This window comes from Festucalex cinctus, chromosome 5, assembly GCF_051991245.1.
Source record: "Festucalex cinctus isolate MCC-2025b chromosome 5, RoL_Fcin_1.0, whole genome shotgun sequence".
In the NCBI taxonomy this organism is placed as follows: Eukaryota; Metazoa; Chordata; class Actinopteri; order Syngnathiformes; family Syngnathidae; genus Festucalex; species Festucalex cinctus.
In genome coordinates this window covers 26392033-26411891 of record NC_135415.1, presented here as the reverse complement: position 1 = coordinate 26411891, position 19859 = coordinate 26392033, and the positions used below count along the sequence as shown (strand labels likewise).

The 19859-nt window shown below is 38.2% G+C and overlaps 2 protein-coding genes across 6 annotated transcripts; both read right to left on the bottom strand.

Moving 5' to 3' along the window:
• Positions 1 to 196: 196 nt before the first annotated feature.
• Positions 197 to 4601, bottom strand: imp4 (IMP U3 small nucleolar ribonucleoprotein 4). The gene is made up of 9 exons (XM_077522934.1): positions 4345 to 4601; positions 3716 to 3824; positions 3552 to 3635; positions 3350 to 3459; positions 2876 to 3008; positions 2059 to 2213; positions 1869 to 1963; positions 1652 to 1725; positions 197 to 533 (listed from the first exon to the last, which is right to left on the bottom strand). Exons 1-9 carry the CDS (start codon positions 4345 to 4347, stop codon positions 421 to 423), a joined length of 876 nt encoding a protein of 291 aa, XP_077379060.1. The 5' UTR covers positions 4348 to 4601; the 3' UTR covers positions 197 to 420.
• A 714-nt stretch (positions 4602 to 5315) lies between these two features.
• rabl6b (RAB, member RAS oncogene family-like 6b) lies at positions 5316 to 19296 on the bottom strand. Of its 5 annotated transcripts, none has more exons than XM_077522322.1 (18): positions 19247 to 19296; positions 17796 to 18085; positions 17371 to 17505; positions 17231 to 17245; positions 16961 to 17008; positions 16766 to 16795; positions 16308 to 16360; positions 16052 to 16140; positions 14602 to 14742; positions 13485 to 13590; positions 13258 to 13361; positions 12798 to 13180; positions 11458 to 11605; positions 10873 to 11076; positions 9568 to 9820; positions 9066 to 9252; positions 7866 to 7924; positions 5316 to 7774 (listed from the first exon to the last, which is right to left on the bottom strand). In XM_077522322.1, the coding sequence occupies exons 2-18, from the start codon at positions 17923 to 17925 to the stop codon at positions 7589 to 7591; spliced, it is 2271 nt and encodes a 756-aa protein (XP_077378448.1). In that variant the 5' UTR covers positions 17926 to 18085; positions 19247 to 19296; the 3' UTR covers positions 5316 to 7588. The 5 variants fall into 5 exon arrangements, with proteins under 5 accessions (XP_077378448.1, XP_077378447.1, XP_077378450.1 ...); XM_077522321.1 differs by having other exon boundaries at positions 19137 to 19272; XM_077522324.1 differs by lacking the exon at positions 16766 to 16795 and having other exon boundaries at positions 19137 to 19272.
• Between the last annotated feature and the right edge of the window lie 563 nt (positions 19297 to 19859).

Sequence of the window (19859 nt, the reverse complement as noted above, 5' to 3'; positions counted from 1 at the left end):
ATCTGACCGTTTTCAAAACGAAGCTAAGAGCGACACTCACTGATACCGGAGAAAATGGCTTAAAAACAACCCAGGTACTTGCTTTGCAATTGCAACATTACTTGGGGATGCTGCTGCTATTGTCTTCACAGTAGCAATTGCACTTTTCATTAAGTATGGTGGCTGTTATTCAAGATTCAAGAAAGGAGCAAATACAAACCAGGCAATGTATTTTATTAAAAACAAAAATATCGAACAGTACATGTAAGGGATGTGCGTCAAGATATCACTTGCAAATACTGACATCTACAGTGGATATACTGAAATTGTACTGTACTGTTTTTAATGGTAGCTCACCAATTAAACATCTGACTTAAAAAAAAACAACAGTCGTTCTACACACAACTGTCCAAAAGTTTGATTATAATTATTATTATAAACCTATTGAACACTAAGAAACCTCCTTTTCTTGGAAGTGTGGGTATACGTGTGGTGTCGCCACTCAACATCTGCTGTGCCCTCATTTTCCAAGGTGCCAAGTTTGATCATGTATACTAAAAACAGAAAACAGGATTGAAGGTCAAAGAACATTGACACATGTAAATGTCAAAATGATTACAGGACACAAAAACGAACCATTCTAACACAAGCACTTAATGAACTGGGTTAGTTTGTCCACGGGCGGAGTGGGACTCGTTTTCAGCCCTTTGGAGTTTCATGGTTCCTAACCGCCCACTTTAGTTTTAATGAAGAATTGTAAGTTTACCCTTATCAACGTATCAATCTAAAATAGTTTGCCAGGCTCTTATTTGAAACCAATTCACACCACTTCCGGTGGACTACTTTTCGAACTGACGCCCAACTTCACCACACACAACCACATTAAAGAATGTCATATAAAACACTCAGAACAAACACACGTCATTTTGTCTCATAGACTAAAATCTATGGGCAAAGACTTGTCAAAGTAAAATCTCACTTTTTTTTTAATAGTCTTCACTGATTGTTGGGGCAAAATCAGATGAATCTGAGCATTTAAAACATTTGAGATTGACATCACCCGGTTATTCGATATAGTTATTGTGAACAATCCACGACATTATCAGGTCTAAGCTAAAAACTCTGCAGGGTGCCCAAACATTTGAAGGTGCCATTATTTTGTGTTCTGTTAATTTTAAAGTTTAAATGATGGAAATAAATCTGTACTTTGATGCTTTTGGAAAATGTTCCATCTTTCCTTGGTTTGTTAATGGACAATACAAACTTTTACACAAACTTTCGATCCCCACCGTAAATAAAGGCAAAATATAAATACCCCGTAATAAAAAAAAAATTAAAAAAATAAATCCTACTCTGAAAACAACCCATTTTTATTATTTAATTCCTTCACCTAATGTGAATCCATAAGGAATTTGAACGATAATCAGTATTGATAATGGAATTGTAACTGCAAAATTTTTATCGATTCCTACCCTAGTATTCACTGTGTTATAATGCGATTTATTCCGCATGTAGCTGTGGTTTAGATGTGTGGCCAGTGGGTATGATTCTTGTCAGTTATAATTGGTTGAGCCCCCTTTTTTTTTTCTACTCACGTTAGATTAAATTATGTACAGTACTTTGGTTGAGAGTTTCTTCCCAGAGTTCGAAATCAGGTTCAGTTTATACTTACATTTCATTTCAAACCTGGGCCCCACTTCTGTTAGTTCTATGTTCTTGTGGTCTTTTTTCTTGTAGGTGTGATGTCTGTTAAAACAACAACAACAACAACAATAATAATAACAATAATAATAACAATGACAATAATAATAATAATAATAATAATAATAAATGTAAAGAGCACAAGCTTATACTTTAAACTTTAAATGAGAGAGCACCACTAGACGGACCTGAAAGAGATGAAATCCTCTTGGTTGGCAAATGTGATTACACGCCTACTGTCATCTTTCGGCACTGGAAAAAGATACTTGAGGATATTGGATACCTGTGCAAGAAGGTTTAATCAGGTGAGCTAACGAACAAATGGTGAGAGACGCTATCAGTGGCATGTGAGCAGAACATGGTTGAGTGAGTACTCACCCGCTTGCCAAGCCGTGAGGTGAAGTTGTGAAAGATGAGATGGGGGAAGGCCTCGGACATGGTGCCTATGTCTGGGACATCGTGCCTCATTACCACATTATAAAGCGTGAAATAAGCTGTGGGTCCAAACGGCAGGTGGCACACCACTAGGCCATCTGCAAATATGGATGAACAAACAACGTCAGCCTGTACTTTCAATCACATACTGGGTTTATATTGACAATTTAAAACCTTATTGTGCCACCCCTACTGTACAGTGTGTCAGAAAAGCTCCAAGACTGGTGTCACAACAGATATATTTCCTCTTCTTCAAAATGGGACAGATGATTAGATCCTGCTGTTTGGTTCGTTCAGTGTGCGGGGAGATGCAAGAGTTAGTTACGGCAGAACAACTCGTGGCTGCATCCCCATGACAACGCTGCCTGCTCACAATGCCTTGAACATCCGACATTTCTTGGCTGAGAGGAACATCGGCGTGCCAGAGCAACATTCCTATTCACCCGTCATGGCTTTGTATGATTTTTATTTTCCTCTTTCCTAGCTCAAGTGGGGTCATGAAGGGGACCCATTTTGAAGACATGGTTGACATCAATATGGCCAATATGACTGAGCTGACCTATGGAGAATTCCACAAGATTATCCCCGAAATGCATGGCACAGAATGCCGGAAAAGTGCGCTCGACAACAAGCGGGATTACTTCGGAGGGTAAATCGTGTTATTTAATGTTTGGATTTAAAATATACCTTTTGTGAAACCAGTCCTGAAACTTTTCTGAGACAGCCCTTACATTGAACTCTGAAGAAATAATCAACAAACCTGGCTGTCCTCTGGTTTCATGAATGATGACGAGATCAGTGACATTGTTGGCTTTGCAGGCTCGCACCAGTGTAGGAATCTCATGGTTTCCCCTGTTCATGCGTTGAGCTCCAGGAAACATCAACTTTACTTCCTGTCTCAGAAGAGGGGAAGGTACGTTTATTGGCATGCATGTATCCCCAACTTAATTTTTGTTAATTACAGCAAAAAAATAAAAAAATATTGAACAAATACAATTCAAAATCAACAACTTCAAAATACATTTGTTTTATCACTATCTACCACTAAAGAGCCCAACATTAAAACACACAGATTTAACACAGTGCATGCCATCATTAGGAAGATATAATTTTCATTAATATATCACATACTGAACATGGACATTCTCACGCTACCTATGCTGGTTATGGGTCATACACTTTATGTTGACATGTTAAGTAGTTTTGTAATGCCTCAGAAACAACTGAGCCCAACCTTGGCAAACATTTTGAGTCTGGAACTCGGGTCTCGGGAAGTGGTGACCATGACTTTTGGATCTTCAACTCCCGCCCATTTGTACTCATCATCCATATGTGAGCTAACACCTGGAAGACACACAGTGTTGTAATATAAATGAAGGGGATAAATATGGTGTATGCTTTAAATATTGAATATAAGCACTAATGTAAACACTAACCCTCTGCGCCGTCATCGTCATACTCCAGAAGTTTCTGGAGCTGTAATGCATCTTTGCGTACCTCAGTTGGAAGCAAACAGTTTTCTACAGGGAGGGGAAAAAACGTGAGGTCGATGTCATACACTCTGCTACTCCTATTTATATGATGAACATCCCACCCATACCATCGAGAGCACCCTTCAGCTTCTGTTTCTTCTCTTCAATTGTTCGGAGCCTGTCTTCTTGTGCCTTCCTGTACAAGTACTCCCGCCTCAATCTCACCTCTCGACGAAGCTATTATCCAACATCACATAAAGTCATCGCATCAAATGTAATGAACATCATAAAATATAACGTCCAAACCATCTCGTGGGGCATTCTTTGATGCAGACGAAAAAACAAAAAAAACAAAAAACACACACGTACGTCTGCCCTTTCTGCTTTAGAAATACACAATTTATAAAACAAAACAAAACAGAAAAACGTCTCGAGTATGATGACATTTCACGAAAAAAAAAAAACTACCACTGACGAGAATGTGTGTATCAACTACCTCTAAACAGGCGCGCACGCACACAATCAAAATTTAGTAAGTCTTAATTTGTTGGTCTTTCACTAGCCAAATACATTTTAGTAATTATTAATTAATGTAATTAATTTCTGTTATATTACATGCTTGCAGTGAGACTCTCACAGGCAACACGAAGGCATACCAACAGTCCGACACACTTTTATACTTAAGTCAGTGTAAGCAACAGGTTATTGTTCTACAATATAATTGAATTACATCTACAAATACGTCGTAAATCCTTACCATGTTTTTACGTTAGCTAGCAGGTAGCAACAGCTATCATTTCCACTTCTCACGTGGAAAAGAGTCGTGTATACAACAGTGCTCTTCATTGGCCAAAATCGGGACCAATAGGAGCATTCGATACTAGCATGTGGCAATTTATTCCAAAATAAGAGCTTAAGATTGTAAAACGCCGTTTAAAGTTGCAAAGTTGGGTCGATTCAAGAGTGTTTTGTCTTGTAACCTTTTACTGTTTTCGATTTGTCAACACGACACATCTATAGCATACGTACAATACAGTGCACGTGAGGGAAGGTCTTGGAAGTTATATGAACTCAACCGGGGTGGATGCAGGTCCCTCACTGATCTGCATGCAACTGGATAGCCGATAGGCCAATATTTTGAAGCCGTGATGCCGCCATATTACTACTCCCATGAAACGTTTCTCCGCATGCGTTCCTATACATTTCCAGTATCGAAATTGGAGAACATTTGAGACAGTACTTAGTAGAAACAGCATTATTTATTATGTTTAAAGTTTGTTAAAGAGACAAGAGGACTTCAGACATTTTAGAACATGCCTTAAATACATGTAATTATATGTTTAATGAATTTAACAGAAGGGGCCTCTGCCAAATCTAATATTTTCAGTAGACTGCTAGCGAGACAGGAGGGGTAAGATGTCCGCCGTGTGGCTTCAACAGCTTACTCGGGCATATATGCGCTAGCGGTTATCCATTAATACATACGGATCTGTCGCTGCGTTACAACTAAATAGGGGGTCACGTGTTTCTGGTGGTGACGAAATCGCCAACAGCCATCTCCCTGCCTTCACGTGCTATGGGAAAGATGGACTTTACCGCTTGGGAACTCCTAATTACGACCGAGTTCTGTTCATGTGCCTTTGTTGTAGCGCAAAACAAAAGAGGGGAGGGGGAAACATTGTCCACTAACATTAACAAATTTCTATGAAAAGGGGGACAAAAATTGCATATTATTAAGAAATATGTTTGCTTTTATTGGACAAACCAAACAAATTCACACAGTGTAAAGATGGAACATGTCATTGGGAAGAAATGTTGCGATTCGTTTCAAAATGTTATACTGCACGTTATATGCATTTGGAAGCAACCTGATACCTGGAGAAAAAAAAATTCAAAGTGCATATTACATGTGTTATAACAAATATTCTCTTGCATCTTTCCAGTTTGTAACAATTTCATGGGAAATCAGTGATAGTTTCCATATATTATTTTTATAAATTATAAATTATTTTTTGCTGTATATACAGGTTTCACACTTTGCTTGAAACTGCTTTCAACATTTATCCTCAATTGCATGATGAGGGGGTGGTGTGGTGGGGCCAAACCAGGATCAATGCTGTAAAGTATTAGCAATGGAATTTTCAACATACCAATAGTGTAAACTTGGAGTGTGGGCTGGAAACTTTAAGAAATCTTTTAGCGCTCCACTGATTTGAAACACTGGTAGGCTACAGTATGTTGGACACACAGTCTTGATGATACATTTCATTTCTATCATGAGCAGCCATTATGGCCTGAAACATACAGAAATGCATGACATTGTATGATTCCCTAAAACCAGTAGAAATAAAACCGTTTAACTGGTGAAAAATATTGCACTGTAAACAGTGACATATGAAAAGCTGCATTGTGATTTTGAGTGTTTTCACCAAAATATACACCAACACAACCATGCTATCTTGCAGAAAAACGGTAACAATAAACAATCGGATCTCAATAAAAAATGGAAAAGTTGCAACATGCAGAGACACAAACACAAAAGAACACAAACCAAAGGACAAAATTTGGTGAGTCGCTGCAATTTTAAAGTAGGTTTTGTAAATGAGTCTCACCAGCAAGGGTGCTATTTTGATGACTGATCTAAGATTATATTAAGAACACTTAAAATGGTTCATGATAGCTGCACGCCAATCTCATTGAAACCTTTGTTAAGGCATAAAAATAAAACATGATCTGATGTGGACAATGCCAGTGATAAAAGATGTAGCAGCATGTTTAACTTAAGTACAGTGATGATTCCTCCACAAGATGCTTCAACAAATCACAGAAGCACAACATCTGGCAGCTGCAGTTTTGCTACATCCACAATGATCAAATTTTTTAGAATGATGACAGCTAATTCTGTTGGTCCACATCATAGTCTATAAGAAAACGCTGCAGATAAGTGTGAGTATTTGCGATCTGGGAAATCAGGATTAATTAGATGACAGACATAAACTAATGGTTAAAAAAAAAAAAAAGTTGCGACAAAAACGTGCTTGTCTGACCTTTGACCGAAGCTACTATACATCTCTTGACCTGGATATCATTTAAAATCTAAACAGCTCTTACAATAAGTTACAAAACAGATTGATGATTGAGTAATTTTTTCTTGTTTTATGTCAATTACATACTACGTATATCACCAGACAAGATGAATAGAATGCAAATTCGTTCTTCTAACTCACCATGCATGTAGAGTGGCAGCTGGAATAACTTGATGGAACGTGCTGCTCTAACAAAACAAGAAAATCTCCAATGTTAGCTGTCAGTAGTCTGGACAATGTTAGTCAGTTTACCCCGATGGTGGAAAGGAGAAGGTTTTTGCATGAATGTACAGTAATTTTTCTTCCAAAAGCCTTCTCTTCCTGTTACCTTTAAAGTTGTAAACTTGTGGGAGGGGGGGGGAGGGTGTACCATTACATGTCGACGCAAAACAGTACAATAACAGAGAGAAAAGGGAGGGAGGCATTTGTTACTTTTAGCATGCTGGCAGACATTATTCCAACCACACCAAGATTCAAACCGAATGGTAATCTTAATTATAGAGACTAGCTTGAGGTGGATTTAATGAAGAGCATTAAATATTCACAAATGTCCAATCAACCCCCACCCCCCCCCAAAAAAAAACCAAAACAAATGGAGGCGAGGGCAAGGGGTGGTGGGGGGAAATAATACCAAACCGATCATCAGTTTGTAGTCTCTTTGCCGTTTGTAACTGAATGGAATGAAAGACACCACATAAGTGCAGTCGAGGAAAAGTTGATCAGACCCAAAGGAACAAGCAAGGCCACATCCAGATTGTCTCTGGATTTACCTGGTGCTTGTTGGTAGTCTCATGTATTGCATTTTGTATGGCTTGGGATACGACTTTGTGCACATACATGTCAGGGAACCAGGTGGTGATCTCACTCCTTGCCACAGTTGTTCTCAGGTTCAGTTTACTAATAAAAGGGGACATCTTATAGTTCTTCATAATCTCCATCATCTCTTTTGGTGGAACTTGGACCTCCTCCAAGAAAGTCTTCCAGCTCATCTACTTCTGTTTTCTTGATCTTTGATTTCTTCTTCTTTTTCTCTTTGTCGTCAACAGATTCATCTTTTTCCTTTTTCTTGTGTTTATGTTTCTTCTTGTTCTTTTCATCCTCCTGAAAATGGAACAGCATTATTCAGTCAATTGATTAAACTCAAACACGGGCAATTTTTTTTACATCATTATGCAAACCGTGAATAATGCACCTCTTTACTTTTCTTCTTTTTTTTCTTCTTGTCTTTGGAGGAGTGCTTGCTTTCTTTCTCTGAAAAAGAGAAAAATACAAATATTACTTGTGAGATGTACAAGGCCAATATCCATGGACACATCATCCTCTTGCACCGTTCAATGCATGTTTATTTTGTATTGGCAAAAGATGTAAAGGATACTGAAACAACTTATTGTTTTTTTGCTGTTAAGCTAAACACATTGCAGTTGACTTAATTTGTTGACATAAATTGCCACTTTGGACAATAGGAGTGGAGTTTATTAAACTATGGGGCCATTATTGTGCCACAACTACTTAGAAATCTGCCTATTTTAATCCACAAATATGTAAAAGGAAGTCACAAATGTGTAACAAGAACAGTCCTGCCGTGCAGAAATCACAAGTGTGTGTGCGTGTGCGTGGAGAGTTGTGTGGGTCCGACCACCAGGGGACGCTAGCGCCAATATTTACGGTGTTGGACGCAATCTAGGCCTAGACAGCATTTGTTTTTGTTTGTATTCTTGTCTTTCGGAGAGCAGGGGCCTCCTCAAATTCTCGATTTTGCCGAGGAAATTTAATTTCCTATCATATCCACTGACTGACTTATGACTAGTCCATTCATATTTAAGTCCGTGATCCTATCCGAGCGAGATGACCCAGAAGTACTCCATCTCGCATCAGTTTCGATCCACGCATTTGCAAATCCCCAAGAAACTGTGGAGTATTCACCCCAACCACTCCACACTGAAGGGAAGATTCAAGCTGATAGGCAAAGTCACAGTTAAAAAGTCTGGGATCTTTGTAATATTCTGGCCATTGGTGGAGTATACATGAATGATGATGTAGAAAAATCTTTAACATTAACATTTTTAAAAACTCCACTTTTTTTTTTTTGCCTCTTCTTGTTGTGGCAGCTGGTCCACAACAGTTGTCAATCATTTTTCAAGTGTGGCGTTTGCCGTTTACTCAAAGTTGCAGATGCGTTTTCTATCATGCCAAAATGGCTGCGCTAACAGCCATTTTGGGAAGTGTGACGTCAAAGTTAGGATCTCTATTTGCAAAAAAAAACACATCACTATCGCGGAACAGTGCCTGTATCAAAATTTAACAAGCTAACGTTCCAGTGACTCTTTGCACATAAGCAACAAGTCTGCAGAAACTCTGGTAACAACAAATAGAGACATTTCCAACATCTTGCCTTCTTGCTCCTCACTGCTCTCTTTGGTTGCTGAAGGTTCTTCTTGGATGCCAAGGCCAAAAAGGTCGGTAACATCCTTTTGTTTAAAGGAGATCACAGTGGGATTCACAGGATTTGGCACCTTGGCTGACTGCACATCATCATCTGAGAGGTCAGATAGAAGTTCATCCCTGGCAGGGAATGTACTCTGAGGATAACATAATAGAATTATGGTCATGACCAACACATAATGTAATTCTTTCTTTTGGATTAAGTAGTAAAATATTTGATTGTAAAATATCTGGATTTATAAGTACTGTATATCATTCACTGAACAAGCCTGGTTTTATTTTTCAACTGCTGAACCCAATTCACCATCACTTTTTTAAAGCTTTAAATAGATTGTTTTTCTGCTGGTCCTGCCCACAAATACCAATAAGCTCTTTTGAGACTCTGGATGTTTGTTGACAAGTTTTATACAATCAGATGCATGCGCTACTGTTAAGTCTGTTCTACTTTTTACCTTTGCTATTTTTGGTGTGTCTGATGCTTCAGACTCAAAGTCAGGGTCATCCATAACAAAAGAAAGCATCTGTTGGGCGACGGGGCCCTCAGGGTCAGTATCAGAGTCCCCAGCAATGGGTGAGACTCCTTTCTTTTTTCTTTGCTGCTGGGTGGGCTTCTCTTCTGTTGGCATTAGAGTCAGAAAGATGGGAGCTGCAGACTGGTCTCTGGGCTCTGATGCTTTAGATGCCACCTGTGGTTTAGTGATGTAGCTGAAACAGAGATATTTGAGAAAATAACCTTTCAAATACAGTACCTAGTGCCTCCATGTACACACTATAGTGCTCAGCTAAAGACCATTAAATTAGGTAGAATGTTAACAGTTGGTGGCCCACCGTGTCACAAGACAGCAACTAAAGTTGGAATGTGTGCGTGTCCCAAGACATAGTAGCGGTACAAATAACATTTTTTTCAGACTATAAGTCACACTTTTTTTTCATAGTTTGTCTGGTCCTGCGACTTATAATCGCGTGTGACATATATATTAAAAGTAGACCTTTATAAATACAGTTGCCTTGAGTTGATATACAGCAACGTACAGTACTTTATACTATTGTAACTAGGGATGTAACGATATCCAAACATCACAATATGATATTATCACGATATGAAGGTCATGATACTATAATTATCACAATATTGTGGGGGGATTGGCGATATTAAAAAAAAGATCACAATATTGTAAAAAAAAAAAAAAAGAGAGTTCATATTAAAAAAAAACCAAAACACAACATTGTGCTTTTGTACATAACAGCAACGCATATAAACCACCTACAATCGCTAATAACAATATTGAGGCACTTAGTTGCTAATGCAAGCACACATTGATCGCTTAACAAGCAAATTAGGTTCCCCTTCATCTGACAATTAGCATATATTTTAAACATAGAAGGCCAAAACATCCCTAATGAAAATTAAATTGCACTAATAAACTAGCCACTAGAGGGTGCTAGAACTGCACAAATGGAAATCAACCTGACTTTTTAACAGATGTGTTCCTTTTAAATATTGTGAACATGACGACGACGATATTGTGGCAGTTTTAATATCACGATATCACGATATTCCCCATATCGTGACATCCCTAATTGTAACCATATTTGATTTCTATAATTAACTTTTAACTGATGATTAAGTAGATTCCCATTATTCTCTAAGCGTAATTTTTGTGTTTATGGAAAGATGCTCCCAGGCAAAACACAAGCCAACCTGTTTTAACACGCATTTTTTCACTCGACACTTCGAGTGATTTGGCAAGACTTACGTTTTCAGTTCATGTTCACTGTCCAGCTCCTGGTCAATTTTCTCAGAAGGGGCTACGAGTGTTTGGTCCTCCTCATCACTGGTCAGAATGATATCTTTACTGGGAGGCAGAATTTTAGGCTGTGGAAGATTAGGCTCTGTGTCGTCAGGATCAAGCTCATCCTGGAAACCAGACACCATGGGGTTTCCTCTGTATTCACAATCACTAGGATAGAAAACAAAACAACAGATACTGTTACTGTACATTGCGTAGTATCGACACATCGTAATTGGCTTGTCTATGTAGCTCACTAAACAAGCTCTGCATCATACTCAAAAGGTGTCCTTAATACGTTTTAATGTATATAAATTGTAATATCCCCAAGCAGTGTCAATAAAACCATAATAGTATTGCAAAAGCAGATTTTTGTGATCCAGATAATCCACATAAGATATCTTAAATTGTGATAGTGTACTGAATGAAGTTGCTCAATAAAAATGCAATGTTGCGCTTTTTATTATTTATTTATTTATTTATTTTAAAGAAATAAAAATTATTGTGCACACATTCCGTCACAACTAATAGCACTAATTGTGAAGCGCCCACCTGTCGCTGTCCGCTGCTGGTGCTGGCTGAGGCACCTTTGCCTTTGAGGGAAAACTGTCCTCGAGGAAACTCTTGTCCAGTCTATCATCTGGGACAAAGTCATCAACGCTTTGTACTAGTGTAGGACACACTGGTGCAGGTAGGTCCTCTGAGGAATACGCAGCAGCTCAATAGCAATCAACATAATAAACCTTTTCTTGTTGTTGATAATCAAGTTCAATCACAGTGCATCTGTGTTGCAATCTTCCTGGACCAATTGTGGCATTCAAGCAGTGACATCACATGACATTCTAATACCCACAAGTCCTGTGAGTATTTTACAGTCTCTGAATTTCTTAACAGCTCAGACTCTAACCTTGTGACTGCTCTCTACTTAATACATAAAGTCTACACACCCTTGTAGAAATGTCATGTCTTATGGAAAAAGTGAACAACTGAGATATTGTGGTTACATGCAGACCCTCTTAACAGGGGATGTGGCTGTGGTCACAATGAAACACGTGAATTGGGAGTCGGCACACACCTATCACCATTGAATGTGCCTCTGATTCATGGCAAATAATGTTCATATGTTGTGGCATTAATTTGTTGTAGTCACATCTGCAAGCTACAGGAAGCTTCCAAAGCATTACAGAGTTGTTACATTGTTCAGAGGAACAAAAGAATTTAAGTCTTCAAATATACCATAGAACACAGTTACGACAGCAATCATGCACTGGGGGGTCATGCACAAGAATAGGACCTCCCTATGAATCTAAAGATGAGGCTGCAAAGAGGCGGACAGCAACAGTGAAAGGGCTGCACAAATAAATGTACAGTACTAATATTGTACTAGAACCATAAACGCAAGAACAACTTTATTTGGGGTTAATCAGGGGTACTTTAAATGGTGACAGGTGTACTGACTCCTATTAAACATGAGTTTGAATGTCAATGAAGAAGTTCTGAAAATGATCTTGGTCATTTTTTTTTTTTTTATACCATAAAAACTTGGTATTTGAACAGGGCTGTAATTGTATATCCATGATGTACACACATGCACATGCAACAGTCTATTAAAAAGCATAAACGTACTATTTTCTAATGTTCTCACATCTATCAGATCTATTAAGTACATACAGTATTATATTTCAAGTGCTCAAAAATGTTATTTAAATTTTTCATCCACTATATAATGACTGAACATTAAACTTAGCCTTAAAACTAAATAAGAGTGAATGGAGAATTCCTTAAATTAATCTTTTACTGTGTCAAGTAATATTCTGCACATTTTGACCACTAGTCAGATGTAAAATGCAAAACAGAAACCATTACGGGGGTGAGGTGTAGAGGAGTCGTACCTGATGCACTAACAGACGCCTCAGGGGCGGGCGAGGCGCCAAACCATCGAGACATGAAGCTGCGTTTTTGTGGAGCTGCTACTGGTGTGACGGAGGACTGAAGGTGCTCTGGTGATTGAGCTGAAGACTTTAATTCAGCGGAAGGCGATGCTGTTCTCCCAATGGCTGCAGCGAGAGCTGGAGCAGAGGGAGCCGACACAGAGGGCGACTGTGGGAGTGGCTGGGAAGGGATTGGGGGTTGAGGAGTGCTTGGGCTGGAACTTCCTGTGGAGGCACCACTAGGAGGAACAATGGGGGACTGGGAGCCTGAGGAGGGACTCTGACCGTTGGCTGGACCAGGTGAGCCATAGCCCTTATTGCGGGACTCTAAGTTCTCCAGGAAACTATAAACATTTGAATAAGTTACAACAATGCCATTATCAACTAAAATAACAAAATGAGCGAGGAACAGAGGTCGTACATTTCATAATTTTGATCTTCCGTCTCCTGCTGCACACAAAGCTCTTCTAGGGTGGCATCCATGTCCAACTGGTTTGTCTCCAGTTGCCTCAGAAGGGTCTCTCTCTGAATTAAAAAAAAAAAAAAAAAAAAAAAAAAAAAATCAAAGATTTGGATCTGCTACAACTAAAAAAAAAAAAAGGATGTTAAATCATTCATACTAAATATCAAGTAAGGCAAGAAGATTACCTGGAGTTGTAAGAAGGGGATGTTGAAAAATCTGTGCAGGTATTTTAGGCCAAAACCGTTCTTCATAGAGGATTCAGCATAGTGGATATAAGATGATCCCATTGGTCTGGAAAACACAATACTTTAAAGTTGTATTTGGAGCTTTCAAATTCCTAAAACGGACAATAAATGTCATTATATTGCTGTTTTTATTAGGCAGTATGTAGTATCTGCATGATCATTTCATGGAAATTATGAATACTATTTTTTTTTTAAAGAACAGTTTGAATCTGTGTCTGCAAAAAAAAAAAAAAAAAATGCAAGTGTCTTCCTTTTTTTCCAGTAGGCGACAATAAAACCTTAACACAATTACTGCGACTAATCGTTTAATGAAGGGGTGACAAAATTGTAGTTCAGCTTGATCTGATGTCAAGTAGGCCTAACTAGTAAAATCATATCATAGTTAATACAGATAATGATTTGTTTGTGTTTTCCTTCTGTGTGAATGCAAAGCAAAACTAATACAGATTAGGAAAATCTACTTATTTAATTACCTCTTTCTGAAACATTATGAACAACCTCAAATTTCAACAGAAAAATATGCAATTTGCTTCAATTTATCACCTACATGTCTACATGATAACTGATCAGTGATTGTCTATTTAAAAAAAAAAGCACACAACACTGGCATTTGACATTGAAAGATATGGTATTGCAATTTAAAATAAAATCTTATGATAATGTAGGAATTATTGTAACTCAATTTTCTTCAAGTGCATAATAATTCTCAAAATCTAAATTGAATACCAAACTCTACCAACGACAAATAACTATTCTAAATGTTTAATTGGGAAGTCAAGTCAAAACTTGTCTTTACAATAATATGTTCTATAAGGCTCGGTATTTTAGTTATACTTTCAAAGAAATAATACATTTGTGTAATACAAATTAAGAAGAAAAAAACCCACCCGTTTTTATCCATCTTATCCATTTTGCCACTTTCTGTCAACTGAAAATTATACCACAGTGCCAAAGGGCTCGACTTGCGAACGTCACATCACCAAACCCGGAAAACAGGTGAGCCGTGATTGTCCCTTTCTGAACTGATGCTATTGTGTCATGTAAAGGAGATATTTACCTGTTTAGTCCAGCGATTAGCTCCCTTATGTCATCAGGGAGGATGACCCGATGCTCACCCATGTCTCTGTGGTTTCCCAGCACACACACTGGTACATGAGTTGGAACTTTGGGAAGTTCCCTTAAGATGTAGTTAAACGTCCTAAAAACATATTGCGGACACTTGTCAGTATAATTAAATTTCAATTTGACAACCAGTAGCAACTTACACTTAAGAAATTTATAGACGGGGAAGCTATGTCAAAGCTGCGGCTAATTTGACCACATGTACTTTGGGAAGTTCCCTTAAGATGTAGTTAAACGTCCTAAAAACATATTGCGGACACTTGTCAGTATAATTAAATTTCAATTTGACAACCAGTAGCAACTTACACTTAAGAAATTTATAGACGGGGAAGCTATGTCAAAGCTGCGGCTAATTTGACCACATGTACTTGATGAATAGGTTCAAAAGATGGATGGATGGATGGATGGATGGAAATTCAGCACGTTAGTGCTGTTCAGCTTGTCTACACACGGGGCACATTTAAACCAAAACGCAGTTGAGCAGTCGTCCCCAACTTTTTTTCCACCATGGACCGGTTCATACAAGTCCACAACTTTCATGGACCGGCAACCCAGTGGGAAGAGGGGGTGCTTGGGTGTTCGGCGGCTGCTTAATTCAAGCTCCTATGTAGTCCAGTCACAGGTCTTTTTCTCCATTGCAAAGAAACTTTCCAAATATAGCCGTTTTTTTTTATTATTTATTTTTATTTTTTTTTTACTCATTTTGCTAACTTGTCGATTACCATCAGCGCTACACGACTGAGATAATTCGCATCTTGACATGCGTCAAAAGTCTGTCATAAACAGAGAAAATACAGTCACTTTTCTAAATAAAACATTTTTAAGCATCGGCTAATCAATTTACCGCAAGTACAGTATGTTGGGTTTTTTTTTTTTTTTTTTTCTCTTCCTTTCTTTCAACTGTGCGACCCGCCGCGGCCCGCTCCAAAGTGGCCCACAGACCGGACCGGCAGTTGGGGACCACTGCTCTTGAGAACACGTATTATACTGTATGTAAAAATACGTGGGGACAGCCAATGGCAATACTTAGAACAACTGAAACATGACTGGTGAGAGCAAACAATTAACCACTAGGAAAATACTACCACTGCTACTTCTACATATTCAATGAGGTTATTATAAAACTGTCTGAAATGCTCATTTGAATGAATTACTCAGGCCTAATTGACCAGAGATCTGTTGTTAGCACAAATCACAGCTGAATTGATGCTAGAATGTTGTCAAAATTGTTGCATGTATTTGCTTGCAGTGTTACACCATTATTAGGTTATTATTTGCTATTTTAATGACTTCAACTTCAACCGAATGAAACGAAATGCCTCCACCTCCATGCATATTGTAGCATGAGCGCTTCAGGGAATATACAACACACAGAGGTTTCTTACCACTGCTTGGTAATGTCAAACATCATGATGACGCCGTTGCAGTTCTTGTACACATCTAGAAACTCTGCATCAAGGGCTACCTCATCTGACTGCAACACAAAAAAATATATTGATTATGAAATGATAATACAGTATACATGAATAAATGCTTCCATTTGATATTGGTAAACGCATGGTAACCTCCCTCCCATCACTGACCCACATCATACATATGAGTAAGCTATTTGTTCTTAACACGAGTCATGATATACATTACCTCTTGTGGCTCATTGTCTAGTTTCAAATTGTCTCCACGCTTTTTGCCTTTGCCTGAAAGATCAACATTTTAGAAGCATTAGGTTTGCATATACTGTATATAAAAAACATAAATGAAAAAATAAAAACAGGGTACTCTTCTAGTCAGGTTAGTTCATGAGTGGAGCACGCAGGGCAGCAACACTTTTCTTACATAAAAAATATGCAGCTTATACCTTTCAGCACATTATGCATTAAGTACAGTAAACAAACATCGCTATCAGTAAGCTTGCTCAGTGTGTACTTGTGGATGATCTCGGCGACTATCTAAACACAGCAAAAAAAACAGCCAAACGGAAAGGTGCAGCCAAACAGCAAACCTTGAGAATTTTGATTCTCAGATAAGACTTGGAGGACAGTGAAATATATACCAACTGCACACAACAGTTTTGAATTTCTACACACTACAGTGACGCTCACCTACACCTTCAGGAAGAGGATATTTTTGGCCTGAGATGAGTGCGAGGGATTCAGAAAAGAAATGATGATGAGTGAAGACAGAAAAAAACAACAACCACGAAATGGAGTCATGAGATTCAGCAGTTTGATGTGTGGCGATGAGGTCAGACTGAGCAAAAGCTTGATACCATGTCACATTTTTGCACCACCACTCACCTTTGTCGACCACGTCCCACACTTCGACCTTGACCACATCATCAGTCGCTGTGAAACACGACACAAATGAGGAACACAGAGGAGATTTAATTATCCAAGTGTTGTGCTGCGGAGGAAATTTATACTAACACACAGATTATGATGATACTCTCACACAGGTTCAGTTACTGCTCTATTATTTAGTACACTACAAGAAGAGCAGGCGCTTTGCTAAGTACAGAAAAGCTAACAACGGATGGGTACCAGACTCACACTAAATCTAACGTTTACCTTGATATGGAGCCACTGGAATGAATAAAAAGGCAACAGTACATGTAAATATGTACACATGAGCAAAAAATACACAACCACAGACATACTGATACAATGAACTAGGCTTTTGTGTTTAAAGAGGTCAAAAAAACACCCACTTTTGTAATTCCAATGAATACTTGTGGCTTGGATCTCCTGGGTGGGGATGTACTCTTCCACAAACTTCTTCCCCTGCAGTCGATACCATAAAGTACTCTTTCCAGTGTTCCTATCTCCGCGGATGACGATTTTCACTTGAGTGAAGGAATTGGGAAAGGGTGGATATACATATGATAAAACATATTTATCTACAGAGTTTAAATATTAACATGAAGGTGCTTGTGTTTTGACATTTGTTCTTTACACATTTAATTTACATAAAACTTTTAATTTAAAAAAATATTTCTGTGACCTTTCTTTCTAGAACTGTCCTCATTTTCTTGATGTTCATCTTTCTATACAATTTAGTAACGATTAGGATTGCGCAGGCATGTTGGTGGTATAGTTTACAGTATAAGTGAAAAATGTTTGTTTGAAAGCTTACTATTGTATTGGACCCCTTTAGCGAAGCGTCTCTGCAAACTTTGGTTCATGGACTGCAGGCCAGCAGGAATGTTCTTGTCCCTGAGCTGACCCGGCTCAGATCCCACCAGCTTTTTCAATGCCGAAAACATGTTTTGAATTTGTCAAAAACTAATGATATCAATAAGGTGAAAAGTGGGCTTTTCCAGAATCACGCTCTGATCTGGTATGATCTGCTATACTATATTTGAGCTGTTGTGTTTTCCGGCCAGCTGGAAATAGAAGTGGTCATGATGCTGTTTACAGTGTCATCTGTGGGGGAGATAAGAAAAAAACAACAACAGATTATCAGCAGTGATGCCTTTTTCTTCAGGGCTAAAAATTAGTAAAACATATTGTTTAAAAACAAAAACAAAACTAAATGAACATTTATAAATGGTGGACCTTGCTGTGTAGAAATCAAACCATACCAGCTTCCTCCTCCCACATTCTAAAAACCAACAATTGACTCTAAATTGCCCAAAACTGTGACTGTAACTCCAATTTGTCTATGTGCAGCCAAGGATTGACCATCAACCTGTCCAGGTTGTGCCCCACCTGTTGCCCAGTCAGATGGGATAGGCTGACGGACGCACACAACTACCAGCAAACTCGAATGAATCGATTAATCAATGAAATAATAGACACATTAATCAATTACAAAAAGATTAGTTTGTGACAGCCCTACTGTCAAGTCAACCGAAAATGACATCATAGGTCAGCACAAGAATGTCACATGATCAAACTCAGAAAACAGGTGAGCCATAATTACTTGTTACCTGAGCACTAAAAAAACTATTATGTCCTTTTCTTCTCATTTCTAATTTAGTAATTTTTAAATCCTAATGCCATGTGGCACTTCATTCATTGAAAAGGCTCAAAATGACATTCTCTATGACATCATCTGTTTAGTGCATGTGTGCGCGCGTCCATAAACATTACGGCTACATTGGTAATGTCACATTTCGCCACTGTATTTTTAGAATTGCAGTATTCGATTCTAAAATTCCAAGTAGATGCAGATCTCCTCGTCAATGTAACCACCTAGCATTAGCTGTTAGCTGTTAGCTGGTTGGACACAGACGATAAGGATTAGAAAATGCGATGACTGAAAAGAGTATGATACGATCGAACGTTACTCACACCACGACCAATATTAAACAACCCCTTATAAAGGTAATGTTACTCCCAGTCTACGTTTCAAATAACAAACGTTAGCGACACAGTCCGCACTAGCTTAGCTTTCCCCTCTGCGGATGTCAATTTGTAGCTACAATGGATGACGACTCCTTAATGGCAATTGGGGGGGGAAAAGAAAACTCACGGTTGACAAAGAAGAGAAAGTGCAGTTCCGACATCTTAATTTAGTCCAAAATACATCCCTAAAGAACCATTGTGGCTACATTCCTTTGCAAGGATACTAGTGTCGCTTACCCATCTGTAAGAACGACTAAAATACATTCGACTTCCCTTTACTCTTTCACAATAAAGTTTGAAAGGATATGAGTATGTCTTTTTTTTATTTTATTTTTTTTTTTATCTTACCTTTATAAAAGGAAGGTAACATGTTTTTTTCTAAATCAGTGATTTCCAACCAGTGTGACATGGAAAATGATCAAACTTCACTTAATTGTTCAATACATTATAAAATAACATATCTTTGTTCATCTATGACTTATAGTGACAGACAGGACAAATAAACGGTCTTCTATTAGATAGCAAAAAGTATTTAATCGACATGTGTTATGTTTATCCCCATTTTGTGACATTTTTGTTTGGTGTTTTAGCGTACGATTTTTTCAATTCAAATTATGTGCCTTGGCTCAAGAGAGGTTGCAAAACATTGTTCAAATTTTAAGAAGGAAGCAGAGTTCTGTTCACTTTCTTCAAAGCATTGCATTTGGCATAATGAAAGCCCTGTCCACCCACGTTTTATATACACCTCCTCTAAATTCTCTATCAAGTGGTACTTTTAACTTTATCAGGGGAAAGCTGATTGAGCAATGCCTGAAATAACATTTTGTTCTTCTATTTTACTCATTTTTAG

Bases quoted from the DNA above. Each gene is read 5' to 3' on its own strand.
- rabl6b (XM_077522322.1), bottom strand. From the start codon at position 17,925: ATGTTTTCGGCATTGAAAAAGCTGGTGGGATCTGAGCCGGGTCAGCTC. The intron at 13,362-13,484 runs GTAATCTTCTTG...TTTTTAATTCAG, and splicing joins TCCCCTTCTTACAACTCCAG to AGAGAGACCCTTCTGAGGCA. The intron at 11,077-11,457 runs GTGGGCGCTTCA...TTTCTATCCTAG, and splicing joins CCAGCAGCGGACAGCGACAG to TGATTGTGAATACAGAGGAA.
- imp4 (XM_077522934.1), bottom strand. The intron at 3,636-3,715 runs GTATGGGTGGGA...CCCTCCCTGTAG, and splicing joins GCTGAAGGGTGCTCTCGATG to AAAACTGTTTGCTTCCAACT. The intron at 3,009-3,349 runs GTTGGGCTCAGT...CTTCTGAGACAG, and splicing joins GACTCAAAATGTTTGCCAAG to GAAGTAAAGTTGATGTTTCC.